This window comes from Corapipo altera, unplaced genomic scaffold, assembly GCF_003945725.1.
Source record: "Corapipo altera isolate COAL_440 unplaced genomic scaffold, ASM394572v1 2b, whole genome shotgun sequence".
In the NCBI taxonomy this organism is placed as follows: domain Eukaryota; kingdom Metazoa; phylum Chordata; class Aves; order Passeriformes; family Pipridae; genus Corapipo; species Corapipo altera.
Window position 1 is genome coordinate 28,791,352 of NW_020884874.1, and position 17,362 is coordinate 28,808,713.

The window sequence follows — 17,362 nt, forward strand, 5'->3', positions numbered from 1 at the left end:
ATTTACATGAACAAATCAACTCACTTCCATTATGAGGTCCTTTGTATTAAAAATATTTCTGTCTTCAGAATAAGTAAGTTAAGGAAACATTTCTGAAGCTGACTATACGGCTTTTAAGCTGTGTTGGCTATATAAAGCAGCTGTTTTAACATTTACCCATGCCACAAATACAACTTTTTCCACTCACAGTATAGGCTTGGGTGAGAAAATTCCACAGAGGTGTTGAAGACAGCTGTAGAAAGCAGCAAGAAATACTTTTCAGTAGGAATAGGCTCCTTAACATGCACTTATCACTTATCTGCTCCCCCAGTACTATTCCTGTCTCTTGCAAGCTCCTTTTAAGCAGAATACATTAAAAGATATTCTGTTCTAGCATAAATCAGGAAATTTTTACCCAGCAACCTGTCCTTCTCTCAGCCCACTTTTTCTTTTCCCACCTATCACTCCCACATGGTTCCCTCTCATTTTGAGAGTCTCAAGCTCAACAAACAGTTCTGCAGTAGCAGGCCTCCCTAGCAATGGGCATAGGGCAAGGAAAGACTCTAAAAATTGCTACTCACAGACAGGAAAATACGAGTTTCCTTACCTGGGCTGAATGGAGGCTTTGCTGGGCAAATGCTGCTCCACATTTTGTTAGACCTGGTTTCACACATCCCTGAACCATCTTGTGCTTCAGAAACCCCACCAGAAAAACAACTTCATTACTTTTCAGGAATGTTGTGCAGATATGAACCTCACAGACTGTACAAACTCAAACCACCCCAGCCAGGAGAGGCAGGTAAGCACTGAGGTAAAGGTAAGTAAAGACTTTCCATGTTGCTGAGCATCACTGTTTTGTTGGACATGCTGCAAAGATTTCTGGGAAAACCCTCACCCTTCTAAGAGTGCAGGGAATCTTCGCCCTATTCTTGATACTGCTGTTGATCAGCCAAATAACACCAAGAAAGCACACCCTCTCTCTGTACCCTTCAAATAAAAAATAAAAAAAGTGTTAATAAATACCTTCCTCTTTGACATGCTAGATGAAAACTGCTGTATGAGGATAAAAAAACACAGAGTTGTACTCTGAGGTCAGGAGTGACAGAGGGAAGAGGAAGCGAGAAGGACACTTAGCAGCTGCTTTTGCAGAAGATGGAAAGATTTCTTTTTCTATGACGCTTCAGCAGGAAATTTCAAGCCTGCCTTTTTTTTTTTTTTTTATTGTAAGGAAGAATTTTATCAATTTATACAATAGCTCCAAACACACACCTCCATCTATGCAGCAGGGTAGTATAAAGAAATTCACTATACACATCAATTATCTTGGGGACAGTTGGGTCCATTTCCCCCACAAACTTTATAACCCTCAGTAACATCTTTCTGAATCTCAAGTCCCTCTTGCACTTAACATGGGCAGCCAAGCCCAGAACCACAGCACATAGATACAGGGAGGAAAGTGCACCAGCCCACTGAGATCCCCACCAGATAAAACCCATTGGATCCTCCACTGCTGCTATACACTCTCACTGGCATGACATGCAGTACCCTTGAGCCAGCAGAGCGAAGAGGGGAGTGGCAGTGCCAACAATGGTATCACAACCACCTAAATCAACTTAATGCACCCAGCTAACTGAACACCTCAGGATGGTAATAAGATCCAGTTACTGTCAATCTCAACTGTATCTGAGCTGAGGTCAGAAGGTGAAAGATACAATATGCTATTTAAAACTCTTTCAGCTTGTAACATTCATAACCAAAGAGTTCCAGAGGAAAAAAAAAATGAAGCTGTCAGCTGTTTCCATGTAGCATAGTGCAAAATACAGACAACTGTTGAGCTGTAAAGAATCCTAGAGCTTTGCCAAATTTTGCTTCATTGATTAGATAAGACAAGAATAAGATTCGAAGCTGGACAGGGGAAAATGCAACAGGCTTAATAGAGTAAGGCTGTTTATCAGAAGATAAAATAACTCACTCTGAATTTGACTGACTCTCCAGAAAAATATTATTGAATGGATGAAAATAAGTGATAGGTTTTGCTCATTATTACTGAGGCAAGGCAGAGAGTTTGCAGTTAGAGAAGAAAGCATTTACTGCTTCAGCTTTCATTTAATCACACTTCTGAGAATGGCTCCTTCCCATGCAAAACAACGGCAATATTATTCAGTTTTCAATATGAACTTCCATCAGCTAAAAAGCAATTTAAGAAACAAATCTTCAACAGAAAGACCATATGCAAGTACATGGTATTTATTCAGATTCCTCTCTGCCTCACATATGAGCTGAAAAAGACCTAAGAATCTCCTGCTTTGCAAAGGACTTCCCTCACACATTCTCGGATCAGGTTCCCTTGTCCATAAGGTGAGGCCACACCTGGAGTACTCTGTATCCAGTTCTGGGCCCCTCACTACAAGAGACATGAGAGTACTGGAGGGAGGCCAGCGAAGGGCCATGAAGATGATGAAGGGATTGAAGCATTTCACATATGAAGAAAGGCTGAGAAAGCTGGGACTGCTTAGCCTAGAGATGAGAAGACTCAGGGGGATCTTATCAAGGTACAGAAATACCTGAAAGAAGAAGGCAGCAGAGCCAGTAACAGAAGCAAAGGCAGTGGGCACAAACTCAAACACAGGACATTCCTCTGGAACATGAGGAAACACTTTTTTACTGTGAGGATGACCAAGCACTAGCACAAGTTGTCCATAGAGGTTGTGGTGTCTTTATCCTCAAAGACACTTAAAAGCCACCAGGAGATTGTCCACCAGCTCTAGGTGGCCCTGCTTGAGCACAGGGGATTGGATCAGATGACCTCCAAGCTCAACCGTTCTGTGAGGGTGGCTGAAAAATCATTTAGTTCTGTCAGAAAATTAAATTGCTTTGAAAATACTCAGCAATCAGGAGATGTGTATCTACAGCAGCTACTCTTTGATTTTATAAAAGATCAAAACTTCTCTTTCCTCCAAAATTGCTTCTGGTTTTAACATTTCCTCAGACAGTGTGTGGCAATGCATTCTCAGACTGCAGCCAGCTGTCACTCTTTCCTGTCTCCATGCCTGTTCCTAATGGTAGCCAACATTTGCTACCATTCGCTTTTACATATATATATATAAATGTGTATATACATATATATCTCTGTGCGTATGTGTGTGTATGATGCAATGATGACCAAAATGACATTATGGAAAAAAAACCACCAAAAAACCCCAAACAAACCAACAAATAATCTTCCCTCACCCTTCACTCCCCCTCCAAAAAAAACCAAACCTGAAACAAACCACCACACAAAAAATCCCCTCCAAAAACTCAAATAAACACAGGTGGTAGAGCATGGACCCCACTACTTTGTTCTTTGTCCCAATTTACTTATTGTGCTATGTCCCAACTGGCAACACAAAAAGAAATCTGCACATTTGTATGGGGAGTTCTGTTAGGAGAAGGACAATCAGCTGCAGATATGAAAAGAACTGAAGAGTCAGCAACTTCACAGCCTTTGCCTTACAATATCTGCTGCAACTTTTCAGATTATATCAAAGTTGTCATCACACACCCTTTTCATAGAACTGCAAGACTTAGGGAGAAACAAACATGGCACCAAGTCCACCCATGAAGCAGGAATAGATACCCCCTGTAGTGCTATTTTTCCAATGCATTATCCGGTTGTTATTTTTATGCATCCTAAGAACTCAGGTTTCAGTGACCCACTGACATGAAGTGATGACCTATCTATTTAAACATCTAGCTAATTTAACTTCCAGGCTCCTCTCCACACTCCTCATCCTTCTCCTTCTCCTCTTTGGAAGCCTCCCACTGGTTGTCAACCAATGTTTCTGAGAACAAGTACCATGACAACCCAGATTCTTCCCACCAAACTTCAAGCATTTCACTTTGTGCAAGTCAGGGGCTCTGTCGTTGTAAAGACATAAGTAGCCTCTGTTAGTCTGTGGAGACACCACTGTCTGAGATACCAGTCTGGAGATACCATGCTGACTTCAGAGGGAACCTCCAAAAGGAGTTGGGACCTTACAGATAAGCCATACACAGTTTAAATCTTGTGTAACTTTTCTGATCAAGGCACCTGTCTGTACCCACTTCTCCCTACTAGTTCTCTCCTATTTAAAAAACTCTTCTTGGCACTGTATTGCCCAATCTGAATGCAATTTCTACCTATAATCTCATCAAACTTATAGAGAGGGGGTCTACCAACATTGGACCTCTAAGATCTTTCTGTGCATTTCAAAGTACCTCATTAGTTTTTCCTTACCCTTTGAGAATGCAAAGGCATAGGCTGCTTCTGGGACACATCTTCTAATATCCCACTTACTTCTGATTTTCAACACACAGATTCAGATGGCTCTTCTCTAAATGCAGACCAGGCAAAAGAGGCAAGAGTATTTGCTCTATAATGCAAGTCACTGAGGAAAGAAAACCTGGATGAAGGAAGCAGGATCACCAGCAATACATGACTGGGAATTCACCAGCTACTAAACATGGTTTAGTATTGTAGAGGAACAGATTAACAAAAGGGCTGGGCAACTACCTGTAAATACAAGAGGAGCAGAAGGAAAAGGATGTTCTTACATCTTGGAAGGCAACAAGAAAAGACATCAGAAAGACTGAATAAAGAGAGCACATTGATGCTGGTCATACTTAATGCTCTCTCCTACTAATTGCTACGAGATAAACACAGGCATAATAACACTAATCAATTACTATAGATATTCACAGTTATTAATCTGAAATCTAACCCAAAACTCGAATATTGTGAGATAATTATGAAACGCTTTCTGAAACAACATCATAAGGCTTGGTTTCTTCTCACATCTCCCCACCTGCCCCAATCCCTTCCGGACTCATGTCCATTTCAACACAACTCACTGCCATGAAGCAAAAGTGTACAGCTTCATATTCCGGATAGACAAAAAAAACCTGTTCAGAGAAACAGCGCAAACTCTATTCTACACAAGAATTCCCAAAGTTTAGGATATCTTACAAGGTAAAAAGACACATAACTGGAATTGAGATTTCAAAAGCAAGCTTTGAAATCTGGGCTGAAACATCATATAAAGATCTTTGAGAAAATCACTTTCCTTCAAAGAAACCTGCCTTTCCATTCAAAAGCCAAGCAACAACAGAGGCTTCACAACAGTCTCTAGTAGAAATTAGGCAAAAGCTAAGAAACAGTCACTTATTCTAACAACTTCATTGTATGTATTTCGGAAACACTTATCATGAAACTATAAGGACAGTTGTAACAAGCCAGCTCCTTCCCAAAAATGTCTAGGATGTTCCGCACTAGGGAAAAAAAAAAAAAGTAGAAATAACAATTCAAATCCTCTTGACTAGCAGTTTTTAAACCAAACACTGGCAGCTCATCTCACAGAATTGTCACTTGCTAGCACTTAGTAACCTTGTAAGAGTACAATGTTATATTACCATCCTCTCTCTGGGGCAGATACATTAAACTCAACCAACCAACCACTTGATCAGTAGAGGTTTTTAAAATAAACATTCTCAGGGGTGCTAAAACATACTACTTACATATGGCAGAGGTGCATTGCTTCTTTACTCAAATTGCCATGGGCACCATGATTTCCATTCCAGTCTCCTGATGATTTCTACTCTGAATCATTAAGTATGATAAGTAGCAAGCCTTGGCAAGCATCCATATGTCTATTTCTAAAGCATTAGCACTCAGAAACCGTAACACAAACCTAATCATTGTGCTTCCACGGTTACAAACAAAGCCAAACATTTATTTTCAACAAAACAGGGTCTGCTTCCCTCAGTGCCGCTCTAAAGAGCAAGAGAATAAAATAAATTTCAGTCAAATAATTGCTCTCTGCTTCCTATCCACCCCTCCAGTCTCCAAACATCCTCTAACCCAGATTCTGAAACAAAAAAAAACAAATGCCTCATTATACAAACATAAGTTATGTTTGAAAACCTATTTGCCTGCTCACCAATAACGATGGGGAAAACATTCCTTGGTGAAAAAAAAGTCATCTGTCATCACTTTCCACAGTTTTCACTTGAAAGTTAAAAAAAGTAATAATAATAATAACAATAATAATAAAAAACAAACCAAAAGCATTAGCTAAAAGCAGTGGAGCCACTGCTGCACCAGTCAGATTCATTCTTACAGTCAAGTATCTCTGCTGCCCAGGGAAAGGCAGCAGTGACTAAGGCAGTGGCAGCTTGGTGTTCGCCTCCAAGTTAATGTCAACAGGCTACAGGCAACTGACATCTCCAAAAAGAGATCCTACTTGCATCTATGTCTATAATAAACTGTAATGACCTGGAAATGGCTCTCTCCCCTCAATGATAAGACAGGAAATGCAGAAAAATAGCTGAGAAGGCTATGAATCTTATAGCAAGATCTGAAGAGGAACCTCATTGTCACCGAAGGATTCTTATCCTCTTCTTGCCCCCATGGTATGAACAAGCAGCCCCTACACCCTTGCTAGCCCTAGCTACAAAACTTACTGGTCTAAAAATACAACAGCACATAAAGGGGATGGGAACCTCCCCCTACTACCCAGTTCTTCAGGAAAGACAATCCAATTAGAAAGGGTTGCAAACATCCTCAAAAGTTATCTGCCCTGAATAACAATGCAGTAGCTTATTTTGGTAAGTGTGTTCACACACACTCACACGATCACACAGACTGGCTATTCACTCCCCTTGGCTGTACTTGTAACAGCGGAAACACAGGGCTTTCTTTCACATCGCTGCAATTTAGAACAGTGCTCACAAGGGGTAAGCAGCAGGTGCAAAGTCACAACTTCCAAAAAAACCCCTACAACAGACTTGTTTGTCCAGTCCAAGATGAAAACGTAAACTCTTACATCTTACCTGAAAACTGGTCCTTGCAAAGAGAGACCGCTATGAAAACAAAATAACCGGCAGTGGTCTTCTTGAATAGGTTACAAGAACCAGAAGCTAACAATATGCAAGTACTTTCACATGAAGCTAAGAAAACAACCCAGAAAGAAGTGCTTTCTTAAGTGCTTGAAATTTATGTCCAAAAAATTGTGGTGATTATCCTACAAAACACACTCAGATAATTTCAGTAATTCCAGATTTTTGCTATGCACAAAAGACAGCAGAAATTATCTTGTTAAAAATGCCTGAATTTAAATGATGGGATCAGAAGAAGAGGTGGGGGAGAAAGAACCAATCATCATCTGGAAACAGGGGGGGAGAAAAGGATACTGAAAAAATATGAGAATAGGAAAAATAAATGTGTTGTTCTTTTTCTTTTTAACCCATTATTATTTATTGTTTCAAGCTTTTGTGTCAGGTTCTTATTCGACCTATTCAACCATTTTACAGAGTGTTCCCACCAAAAATCATGTCAAAACCAAGTCCCTCTTTATACCTTCATCATATGTTCTGCAAATTTTGATAATAGAAACCTGTACTTAAATAACAAACGAAGAACTTCCACTTACTGTCACAGTTGATTTTGACATGCGCTACTGCATTCAAAACAGTTTTATCAGGAATCAGTGCAGTAGAGCTAGCACAGATGTTAATTAATCTCAGATTCTTTACTAGAGTTAAGGGGGGGGGGGGAAATTAGACAGTCTTTATTTTCCCCACAAAGCATTAAGTGTTGAACTTTACGAGTGTTGAAGTGTATGAATTACTTTTGCTATAGAGTCTCCCTTTCTGGCAGCCTTCAATGCTTATCATTCTTTGTAAAACACGAAGCAAAAGCAATTTTCCTCCTCCCTAATTTTGGATGAAAATATGAGAACCAGTGCAACAACCACTTTTTTCCTCCTGGCAGCCACAATTCCTTTTGACCAAGCACCCTCTGACAGAGAACAAAATGCTTCCCAATCATTTTGGGTGAACAAAGCTTCAACAAACCGTATTTTTACTTTCATTTTTGCAGATGAAGCCTAAGCAGCACCACTGGAAACAAGAAATAAGGGATTTGGTTATATTCTCCTGGACGTGAAGCCTTCTATATGGGGACGCATCTAAAAATTGAGGCCCTTTGATAAGACACTGGAAACCAATTATAGCAATAACTCCTAAAGTAAAACTGCACAGACACTGTGATAGTGAACACCCTTGAAAGAAAAGTAACTGGACCACTGACTTTGCCTCAGTCTACACAGGAGCTCCCTTCTAACACTGTCTGCCTTATCTCTTTGACACAGCCAGAAACACTCCATGACAAAAGGATTTATCAAAAGCATCTTTTTCCCTTCAGTGTTTCTGTGGCTATGACCACTATAATAGCTGAGAATATCATATTCTGTTACACATTTATCTAGGCGATTAAACACAGACAGAATTAACACACAATTTGTTCAATGTCACATGAAGTCTGCCAGTGCAGGGAACTGAAGCATCCCTCATCTCCTCAAGCCCAAGTGGAGCGTCCCATTTAACCACCAGACTTACTCTCTTAGAGGTGTATATAACCATACAACCTAGAAGTAAACCAAACCAAAATAAACAAATTTTTGAAAAAGCTGTAGTAATATTCCCTGGCATCACAAACAGAATTAATCCTTTAAATCCCTTGTCAAATTACAAAGTTGACAATATGAAAAAGAAATATGTACAAATCTGCATATATGCAATTCCCAATTCCCAGACTGGAGTCTGATTTGAAAGCAGAAAATACATCCCTGAATAAATGCTGTCCACTTTTCCAAATATATTTAGAATATTATCACAACACATTCACACAATCTTAAGCATTTTTTCTATGACTTCACTGTACAGAGTGTTTTTGGCCAGCCAGTAGAATGTAGTTCAGAGACTACTTAATCTTTTTGAAAGGAAAAAGCTTGAGTTTTATGACCTTGGTCATAAAAAGAGGTACGTTCTGGTTCTCCATAGAGTACTCCTTGACAGCACCACGTGTTAGGCAAAGCTTTGTTAATCTTACAATCAGACAAGCTGTGAGTGATGAGCAGTCTTCTAACAAAAGCTTCTTGGAGACAAGGCACCTCTTTTGTCTTCCAAAAAAGCTCACTTATAACTTGAGAGTTTAGCAACCTAAATGGAAATCCAAACATATTTTATCTAAAAGATAATATGTATGGCTTTCACAATAGCAAAATGAGGATGTCCAAAGAGGACAGAAAAGCTAATTAAGGAAGATATAGCTACAGACTTTCCAGTTTGGTTCAGGTCATCTCTTTCCAAGGCTTTTAGAAAGTAGCTTCTAAACTGACTTTTCAGTTCCTTACAATGTTAATGAACTTTAAAATTTAATAAATTCCAAGTGTAATGCAACTAAACAATCCATTGAAAAGTGAGAGAAAAATCAAAATGCTTTAGAGTACAGAAAAGCTCTTTTGAGAACTACACATTCCTGAGAACAACCAGAAAAAATCTGTCAATGAGAACATAACCAGGGCCTTGTTAAAAGCATATTCATCTCAAAATGGGTATTGTGTCACCACACAGCAGATCTCACCCACAGACCTGTCCTTCCCTGACTGTACGTCTCCTAGTCACACACCTGAAGAGCCTTCAAAACTGTAAAGGATTCATGATCCATGTGCAAAGCAAAACTGGTTGAGACATACCTTTTTGACCACGAAAAAGCACCATGCTGACTATCTGCAATAATAAAGTATGCTAGGTGCTTCTATTGTTTAGAAAAAACCCAAACCAACTCCCCTCCAAAAAAACCTCCAACTTTTTTTCCCCCTTCTACAGCTTATAAATAAAATTTGTATACAAAACACTGACAGTCACTTTGATTGTTTGCTTTGGCTAGTCAATTTTTCTTTTTTGTCCCTCTCTTAACACGTTAACAAGAAAAAGTCAGACAGGTCAAGAAAAAAGAAAACAAAAACAAACAAACAAAAAAGCCCCAAACACAACACCCTATTAAAATAAAGCCAATTCATACTACCTTTATTTAAATAAAAAGTTTCCCTTGCTGTTTAGTTTTAAATATTTTTGAGATTATTGTCACAGTCTCCTCAAATACTCAGATTTCTTTCTGCTTCTATTATGGTTATATTCCCCTATGTGTCTAAAATAAACACAACTGTCGTTGTGACAACTTTAAGCCTACCAAGCCCATCTGGCCAAAATACCCGAGAGCTTCCAGTGTCATGAACAGTGAGAGTAGGGAGCAATATAGCAACTGTTTGAGGAACACAACTGGTCACTTAAGTCTTTTGTCTTGCATAGGAAATCACAGCACAGGCAATTTTTCACATGCCCTCAGACCAGTGTACTTGCTAGCAGGTTCCTGGGGAGTTCAACAGGGGAAATGTTTTAATTGACATGAACAATGAGTTTGCACAGCAAATACTGAAGATCAAAAGATTTTATTTTTTTATTGGCTATTAAAGGGCTGCTACCAGCCCTTGAAAATTCTCATTTCTGTAATTTGAAGCACGTATATATCATAAGTCAAAGTAGAGAATAAAGCAATGCAAAACCACCACAGTTGCATGGGAATGGAGCCTCTAGTGCATTCCCCAAAAGCCACCGGGCTGTCCAAGATTTATGATTTCTGTCTTACTCATCTAAGGGAAGACTCTTCTCACTTCCTCTCACTGTTGGAGTTGGTTTTCGATCAGTGAGCCAGGATTACCTTGGCAGAATCAAAAAGCAAGACCTCATTTGTGCAAATCCCAATACTGCAGTTTATTACTGGAAAGAAAGCCTGGCAGTTTTTAAACTTTCCTGGTTTTTGGAGCTCACAGATGGTCCAGGACTGGTATGCACCCCCATACAGCAAATTTAAGCCTACTGACAACAGATGCACTTTTAAGTATCTTCCACAGATTCTTTAGAAATAACCCACTAATGTCCGTGCCCCCACCAATTTCATGTTGAAAAGCAGGGCTCTAGATCCCTCCTGATGGGATGACTACAGTGTGAAACTTGAGCTGTGTAGTTGTGAATCACATCCAGAACAGATAGCAGAAACCATTAGCTTTCCACAGACCTTTCTGTACTCTGAACTACTATAAGCTTGAAGTCAAAACAGGATAAACAACAGAGGACAGCCTTGTATCTACTACTCCATTCTCATTTGCTCCAGATGACTCTGGTATAAAAGAGATGGCAACGCAAAGTGGAAATACTGAATACAGCTACTGTCTCCCCTACAAACTGCCATAATGTTTCTCCAGGATTCTCCCCAATCAGTATGGCAATCAAACAAAAAGGGAGACATATATTGATAAGATGTCAGAGAAGCTGGCCTGGGAGAAAAAGAATTTACTAATAGTCTGAATATTCTGAAAACACACTGATCTTCCCATCCTCCAAAGGGAAGTTCATAGAACTAGAAAACTTTCACACTTCACTCCTTTTCAAATAAACTTATACCTCCTCCACAGCATATGATGCAGCCCTAAGAAAAAAAATGAAAGTTTCTCAAGCGCAGTGTTTTCACACTGTCTTGATTTTCTTTTATGCACACACCTGCCTAATGCAGGTGTGATTTCTATCCTGACCACTATTGAAGTTTTGTGTTGTTACTTAGGAATTCCTTTCAAGTTCTGAGGTAAAAAAATTCCAATCATTGCCTCCACAGTAACATAACTAACCATGAGCAATGCACTGAAACTTGCAAATAAAAACCCCAGAGTCAGAAAAGAGGACCCCTCCCCATGCTATGGAGGCTACAAAGTAGTTAAACAGAGAAATCAATATTCCCTTTAGGCTATTTCTTCTTGGTTCTTGTAGATTTAAATACAATGAAGGTGACTGCAAAATTTACAGACTGTAAACATGGTTTGCAAACTAACTGCTCATTTTTTGTTTGGAGATTTAAATTATAACTGCAGAAACTGTGGGTTGGAAGAACTTCAGTGGAAGAATTGCTTGTACACTGGATCTGTGGCTTGAAGGGAAAAAAAAGAAGTTTAATTTTTTTTAATGTCATGAAACTTGACTAGTCCAACTGCTGTATAAAACACAGATGCACATGTAGGGTTTTGGTAGTTAGCAGGACTGGATGTCCAATACCTATCCCTCCAAGCAGTTCTGTTAGCTCCCTGGAAGACAACGAGCCTATTGATTACAAAAAAATTGTTCAGAATTTGCAAACCTTCCCAATCGGATACCTTGAGGAGTATGCACCACTCTTGTAAGACTTCCACTCAGTTAAAAAACAAAAAAATAAAATGTTCAGCAGTGTCACCCACATGGATCAACTCTGACAACCCAAGTAAAACTGCAGACCAAGGAAGTGTAAAGTAACTTTATTTAGAAAGGTGCATGCAAGCAGGCACCTTAGTACCCAGAGTATGTTCCACTTGTCTGCAGAGGCAGCAGCCCAGCTTGCTTAGCAGGTACTGAGACTCCAACCACAAGGACTCTGCTTCCCTCTCAGCCATTGTCCTGGTGAGAGATGTTAGGCAGGTCCCTGTCTTCTTAACATCCCAGGTCATCAAGGCACAGAAAGGAAATTCCTACACTAATTGATATAACAAGTACAGAAATTCATTAACAGAGATTAATAGATGTGTCTCCTTTCTCCTGAGAAAATCCTACACTTCAAAAGAACCCCAAACCATTTTCAAATAAGACTGCACTCCTTTCCCAGAGGCTCATCACGTTCAGGCATACACAACAAAGGCTTTTCTGCACTTGCTGAGCACCTCACAAAAATTATCATGATCCATTCTCTAAGACACAATGGTTTCCAAGCCTTTCATCTGCAGGCCTCAGAAGATTTTCCAGCAGACATGCAACTACTGCCTAGGAGGGATTAAGGTAGTAGATCCTAATTTTACTTCCTGGATCCCTGAAAAGCAGTCAAAAGGCCACAAAGTAAGAAGCTGAATAACCCTGTGTTTCTTGCAGTCTATTACGACTCAAGCTAAGCAAAATTTATCCTTGATGAAAACTAAAAAATTGACAAAAACTTTTCTCTGAAAACCAGAAGTCTGTGTTTAATCCCATTAAAAACTCAATCAATTGTAAGCAAAGTCTTCTTCTACCTTGGCAGAAGCATGAGCTGGGCTTGTTCATTCTAGAGAAAACTGAGAGGGGATCTCATGAATGCATATAAGTATCTCAAGGGCAGGTGTCAAGAGGATGGTGCCAGACTTTCCAGTGGTGCCCAGTGACAGGATGGGGGGCAATGGCCATAAACTAAAACACAAGGAGTTCCACCTCAACATGAGGAAGAACTTCTTTACATCAACGGTTGCAGAGCACTGCAACAGGCTGCCCAGGGAGGTCGTGGAGTCTCCCTCTGGAGACATTCAAAACCCACCTGGAGAAGTCCTTGTGGCACCTGCTTTAGGTGACCCTGCCTTGCGGGGGAAGGGTGGACTAGATGATCTCCAGAAGTCTCTTCCAACCCTAGCAATTCTGTGATTCTGTGGTGGAAAATTTGTCAGTTTCCTCTTCGGTGCAGGAATTTCTTCCTAATTGTAACATTAAAGGAAGAAAATAAAGTTGTTAAAACTCAAGCCAAAATTGTTGCTGTGTTTGTGAAGTAATATTCAAAGCATTTCTTCTTCTCATGTTTTCACTTGAATTTTCACTGACTTTTTACAGCAGAATCACAGAATAACATGATCTGGAAGTGACCTCTGTTCTCCTGGTCCTATTCTCCCAACAAAACAGTGACAAATTGACTTGGGTTGCTCAGGGGCTTGTAAAGCTGAGTTCTGAGTATCTGCAAGGATATTACAACCTCCCTGGGTAGCCTGTTACAATGTTTGGCTACTTTCACGTTGAAATTTTTTTTCCTAATATCTTATTGGAGTCTCCCTTGTGGCAACTTGTATCTGTTGCCTCTTGTCCTATTGCTTCTCTATACCTCTCAACAGTTAACTGAAGACATGGGACAGTTTTCCTGTAAAGCAACACACGCACACAGAGCTGTATTTTTAAGATGTTCGTAAAATATGTACACATAGGAAAGGATTTTCAGCTTATTTTTTGCAATACAAGAACTGTACTTTTGTTTGCAATCTAACACGGTTTCTTATGGCTTCTCCTTCTGCAGCATATACCACCAAAGACTTGTTCACAGTTCACAGACAAGTAAAACAAGTAAAACAGAGTAACTAATGTGTGAAGGGACCTTAAAGACCATCTAGTTCCAATCTCTCTATGATAGGCAGGGAACACCTTCCACTAGACCAGGTTGCTCAAAGCCCCATCCAATCTGCCCTTGAACCTTGCAAGGGATGGGGCATCCTCAGCTTTTCTAAGTAACCTGTTCCAGTACCTCACCACTCTCATAGTGAAGAATTTCTCCTTAACAGCTAAATTAAATCTACCTTCTTTCAGTCTAAAGTCATTCCCCCTTGTACTACCACCATCTGCAATAGCTGTGCCAGACTGAGGTACTTACATGACTTCACGATACACTCTGTTTCACCCAACTTCTCTATTCCATGCTAAGTATGGAAGCAACATTTAGCGACGTAGAAACTCGAAACAAAGAAAAACCACGGGAAAACTTGTGGTCAGCATGAAGATGAGATCTACAGGCCACAGTGCGGGCTTGTACCTGCTCCACCGGGCACTTCCTTCGGGGTTGCGCAGGCTGTGGCAAAGCACCAGAGCGAGATCGAGTGTTCTAGCGCTGCTGCGCTGACCCTGCTAGCACACCCTCCTCTCCAGAAGCAAACCTGCTGCACAAGGATGGATGCAAAGTGTATGTTTGGGTTTTGGGATTTTTTTTTTTATTTGTTTGTTGGTTGGATTTCTACAGCAGCATCTTCTGCTATGGGCCACCCGTACCCCCTTCCTTCTCTCCGGGACACAGCGCCGGCCGGGGAGGCGCTGACAGCTCCGGGCGGCTGCGCCCGAGATGCCCCGGTGCGCTGCCCTCCGCTCCGCCGCCGCCACCTCGGACCGACCCGACGGCGAGGGGCAAAGCGCTCTGCAACTGGGACCGGGCAGACAAAGAGCCGCCCCGGGGCGCAGAGCAGTCTCGGGTCTGAGAAAGTTCCGAGGGGACTCCGCTCTCGCCAGCATGAACTTCTGGGAGGGCACGCCCCCACGCTCGGCTCTCGGGGCGCCGCCGGCCAGTCCCGCTCCAGTGTCAGACCCCACCGCCCCGCTAGGGAAGCCCCGGCCTCCCGCCGCTCCAGCCCCCGGCTGCCCCCGGCCGCATCCCCGGCGCGGCCCCGGCACAGCCACCACGGGGGGTGAGGAAGAGCTGCAACAAGTCCCCGCCGCCGGCTGCCCTTACCCAGATAGTGCCGCAGGTCCAGCAGAAAGTGCGGGGGGCCTCCGTTGAGCTGGTAGAAGAGGGAGCCCAAACAGAAGAGCAGCAGGGCGGCCATGCAGAAGCCGTAGTCGCGCAGCGAGAGGAAGGGCAGCAGCGAGAGGGGCCGCCGCCTCTTCAAGCCCCCGCCCTGACCCGGGCCCCCTCCCGTCGCCGCCGCCGCCGCGGGGGGCCGGGGCACCGGGCAGTCCCCGCCGCCGTGCTGCTGCTTCTTCTTCATCCTCTCCTTCGCCCCCTCCGGCTCACGCAGCCCGCCGGGGGAAGCGCATCCTCCATCCGCCTGCCCGGCTCCGGCTGCCCGCGGCGGGGAAAGTTCCCGGCAGCTCAGGGGACCCGTCCCGTCCCCATCGCCGGCTCCGCGGCAGGCGAGAGTCCCCGGCGCTGCGGCGGCTGCTGCTGCTGGTGCGGAGCGCCGCTAAGGGGAGGGGAAGGAGGTGGTCACCATCCCGCTCCCTGGGGCTCTTCTCCTCCTCCGCCGCCGCTCTCGCTCCCTCTCTCCGCTCGGCCTCTCGCCCCGGTGTCAAGTTACAGCCAGCACTCCGCCGCCGGCCGCCTCCAACTCGCGGCCGACTTGTGCGCGCCGCCCGGCCCCACCGCCTCCCGCCCGCCCCGGCCCCGCCGCCCGCCCACCGCGGCCCCGCCCCGGCCCCGGTCCCGCCATGCGCCCGTGGCCTCCGCGCGAGCGACCCCTGCGGGTGTCGCCGCCGCCCCGGCCCCACACACCTCCCTCGGCCCGCCGGGGTCTGACATCAGAGTGATGGAGACAAGAGTAACGCAGCGTTAAGATCCGCTGCCTTTACAGGAAGAGCGGGACCTCTCTTTTCCTTGTAGGTTTTTTGGGGTGATTGAAGCGGAGCTGTTGTCTACTGGGGACAAGGCTCAGACGAGTACAGAAATTACAAAAGATTGCTCATGCAGCCTTAATTTGACCCCCTTGCACATATGGCTTATGATACAGCCACTAATTACTCAATCATACTATTTTTTCTAGACAGGTTCTTCCAGCCCTGTGACTGGTGGGTGAATGGCATTCACTCAGCGCTGAGCTATTTAATAGCTTCATCCTCTTTCTACAACATATGTCCCTGGTATGTCCTGATGGCTTATTTGGAGCTGTTCTTGTTCTTGGGCATTGTCTGAAGTAGAAATACATTTCATTCCCCCATGCAGCTGCGTTGCCAGCGCAGCAGTGGAGGGAGAAGATCTTGGGGTGGTAATGCTAGTTCACTGTTTTGTTTAGGGACCTGGCTGGAAGCAGGGGGGCTTTCTCAAGAACTTGCTCATGGGGTCACACGAGACTCTTCATTTCTAAGCAACAGCAACATCCACTGTGTTTTGGGAGAAAAGTAGGAAATCATGACCCAAGTGCAACCCAGGTCAGAAATTAAAAAACAATCAGGCTTTTCCTTTTTAGGTTTAAAAAATGTGCTCTGATCTAGGGGGCCTGACTCATAATCTTTGTACACTTGCAGCTGGAAATTTTGCTCAGGAGACTGCATTCAGATGTTTTTACCACTTGCCCTGAAAGGCTTGGGTAAATGCCTGGATCTTACCTACACTACTGGCTTCAGTTTTTTTATCAGCAACCAGCAGCAAAGGGCATCTGCTGAGATATGGAAATCAATCTTGCTGGTGTGGATAAGAGCACAAAGAAAGAATCTATCAATAAATAACCATTCCCGTAGTATTCCTTTTTAAAAAATACCCACCCACATTTGGCCTGAAAGAGCAGACCTTAGTTTGGAGAGGAATCTCCTGTTTTTAGTTACAGAGTTCTACAACATCAATCCACAGATACTTCACAATCGTACACAAAACCTGTAGCAAAGGCAAAGATAGTTATGACACTTCATTTCTGAAAAAGAGGAAAGTAACAGAGTACAAAAAATAAGTCCACTTTGGGCTAAATCTTTAGGACTACAGTTCATTTAAAACAGAAGTACCCAACACCTTTCACCAGATAAAGTCATAACTCTAACTGCACCGTTTAACTACCCTTTCTTAATTCTTCTAAATGTGGCTTTGAAACACTTAGGAAGTATTAGAGGCTTACTTAACGTGCACTGCTTCCATGGATGTTTTCATGTTTTATATTCTTTTGAATACTTCCATATCTACTGTCTAGTTTGGATGACAACACTGCAGATTTTGTTAATAGTGCTAATTGCTGTTGCAGATGAGAAATAGGTA

The 17,362-nt window shown here is 42.7% G+C and overlaps 1 protein-coding gene across 6 annotated transcripts in view; it reads right to left on the reverse strand.

Moving 5' to 3' along the window:
- UST (uronyl 2-sulfotransferase) overlaps positions 1-15,580 on the reverse strand; it is a 224,599-nt gene extending 209,019 nt beyond the window's left edge. For 5 of the 6 annotated variants that reach the window (XR_003532016.1, XR_003532017.1, XM_027669862.1 and 2 more), the window contains exon 1: positions 15,137-15,484. Coding sequence is in view for 4 of the 6 variants with exons in the window: in XM_027669862.1 (XP_027525663.1) it covers positions 15,137-15,392 (256 nt within the window). In the remaining 2 variants the exon portion in view is untranslated. Of the gene's footprint in view, positions 1-15,136 lie in introns of all 6 variants that reach the window. The other variant, XM_027669880.1, reaches the window with a different exon arrangement.
- Positions 15,581-17,362: the final 1,782 nt, after the last annotated feature.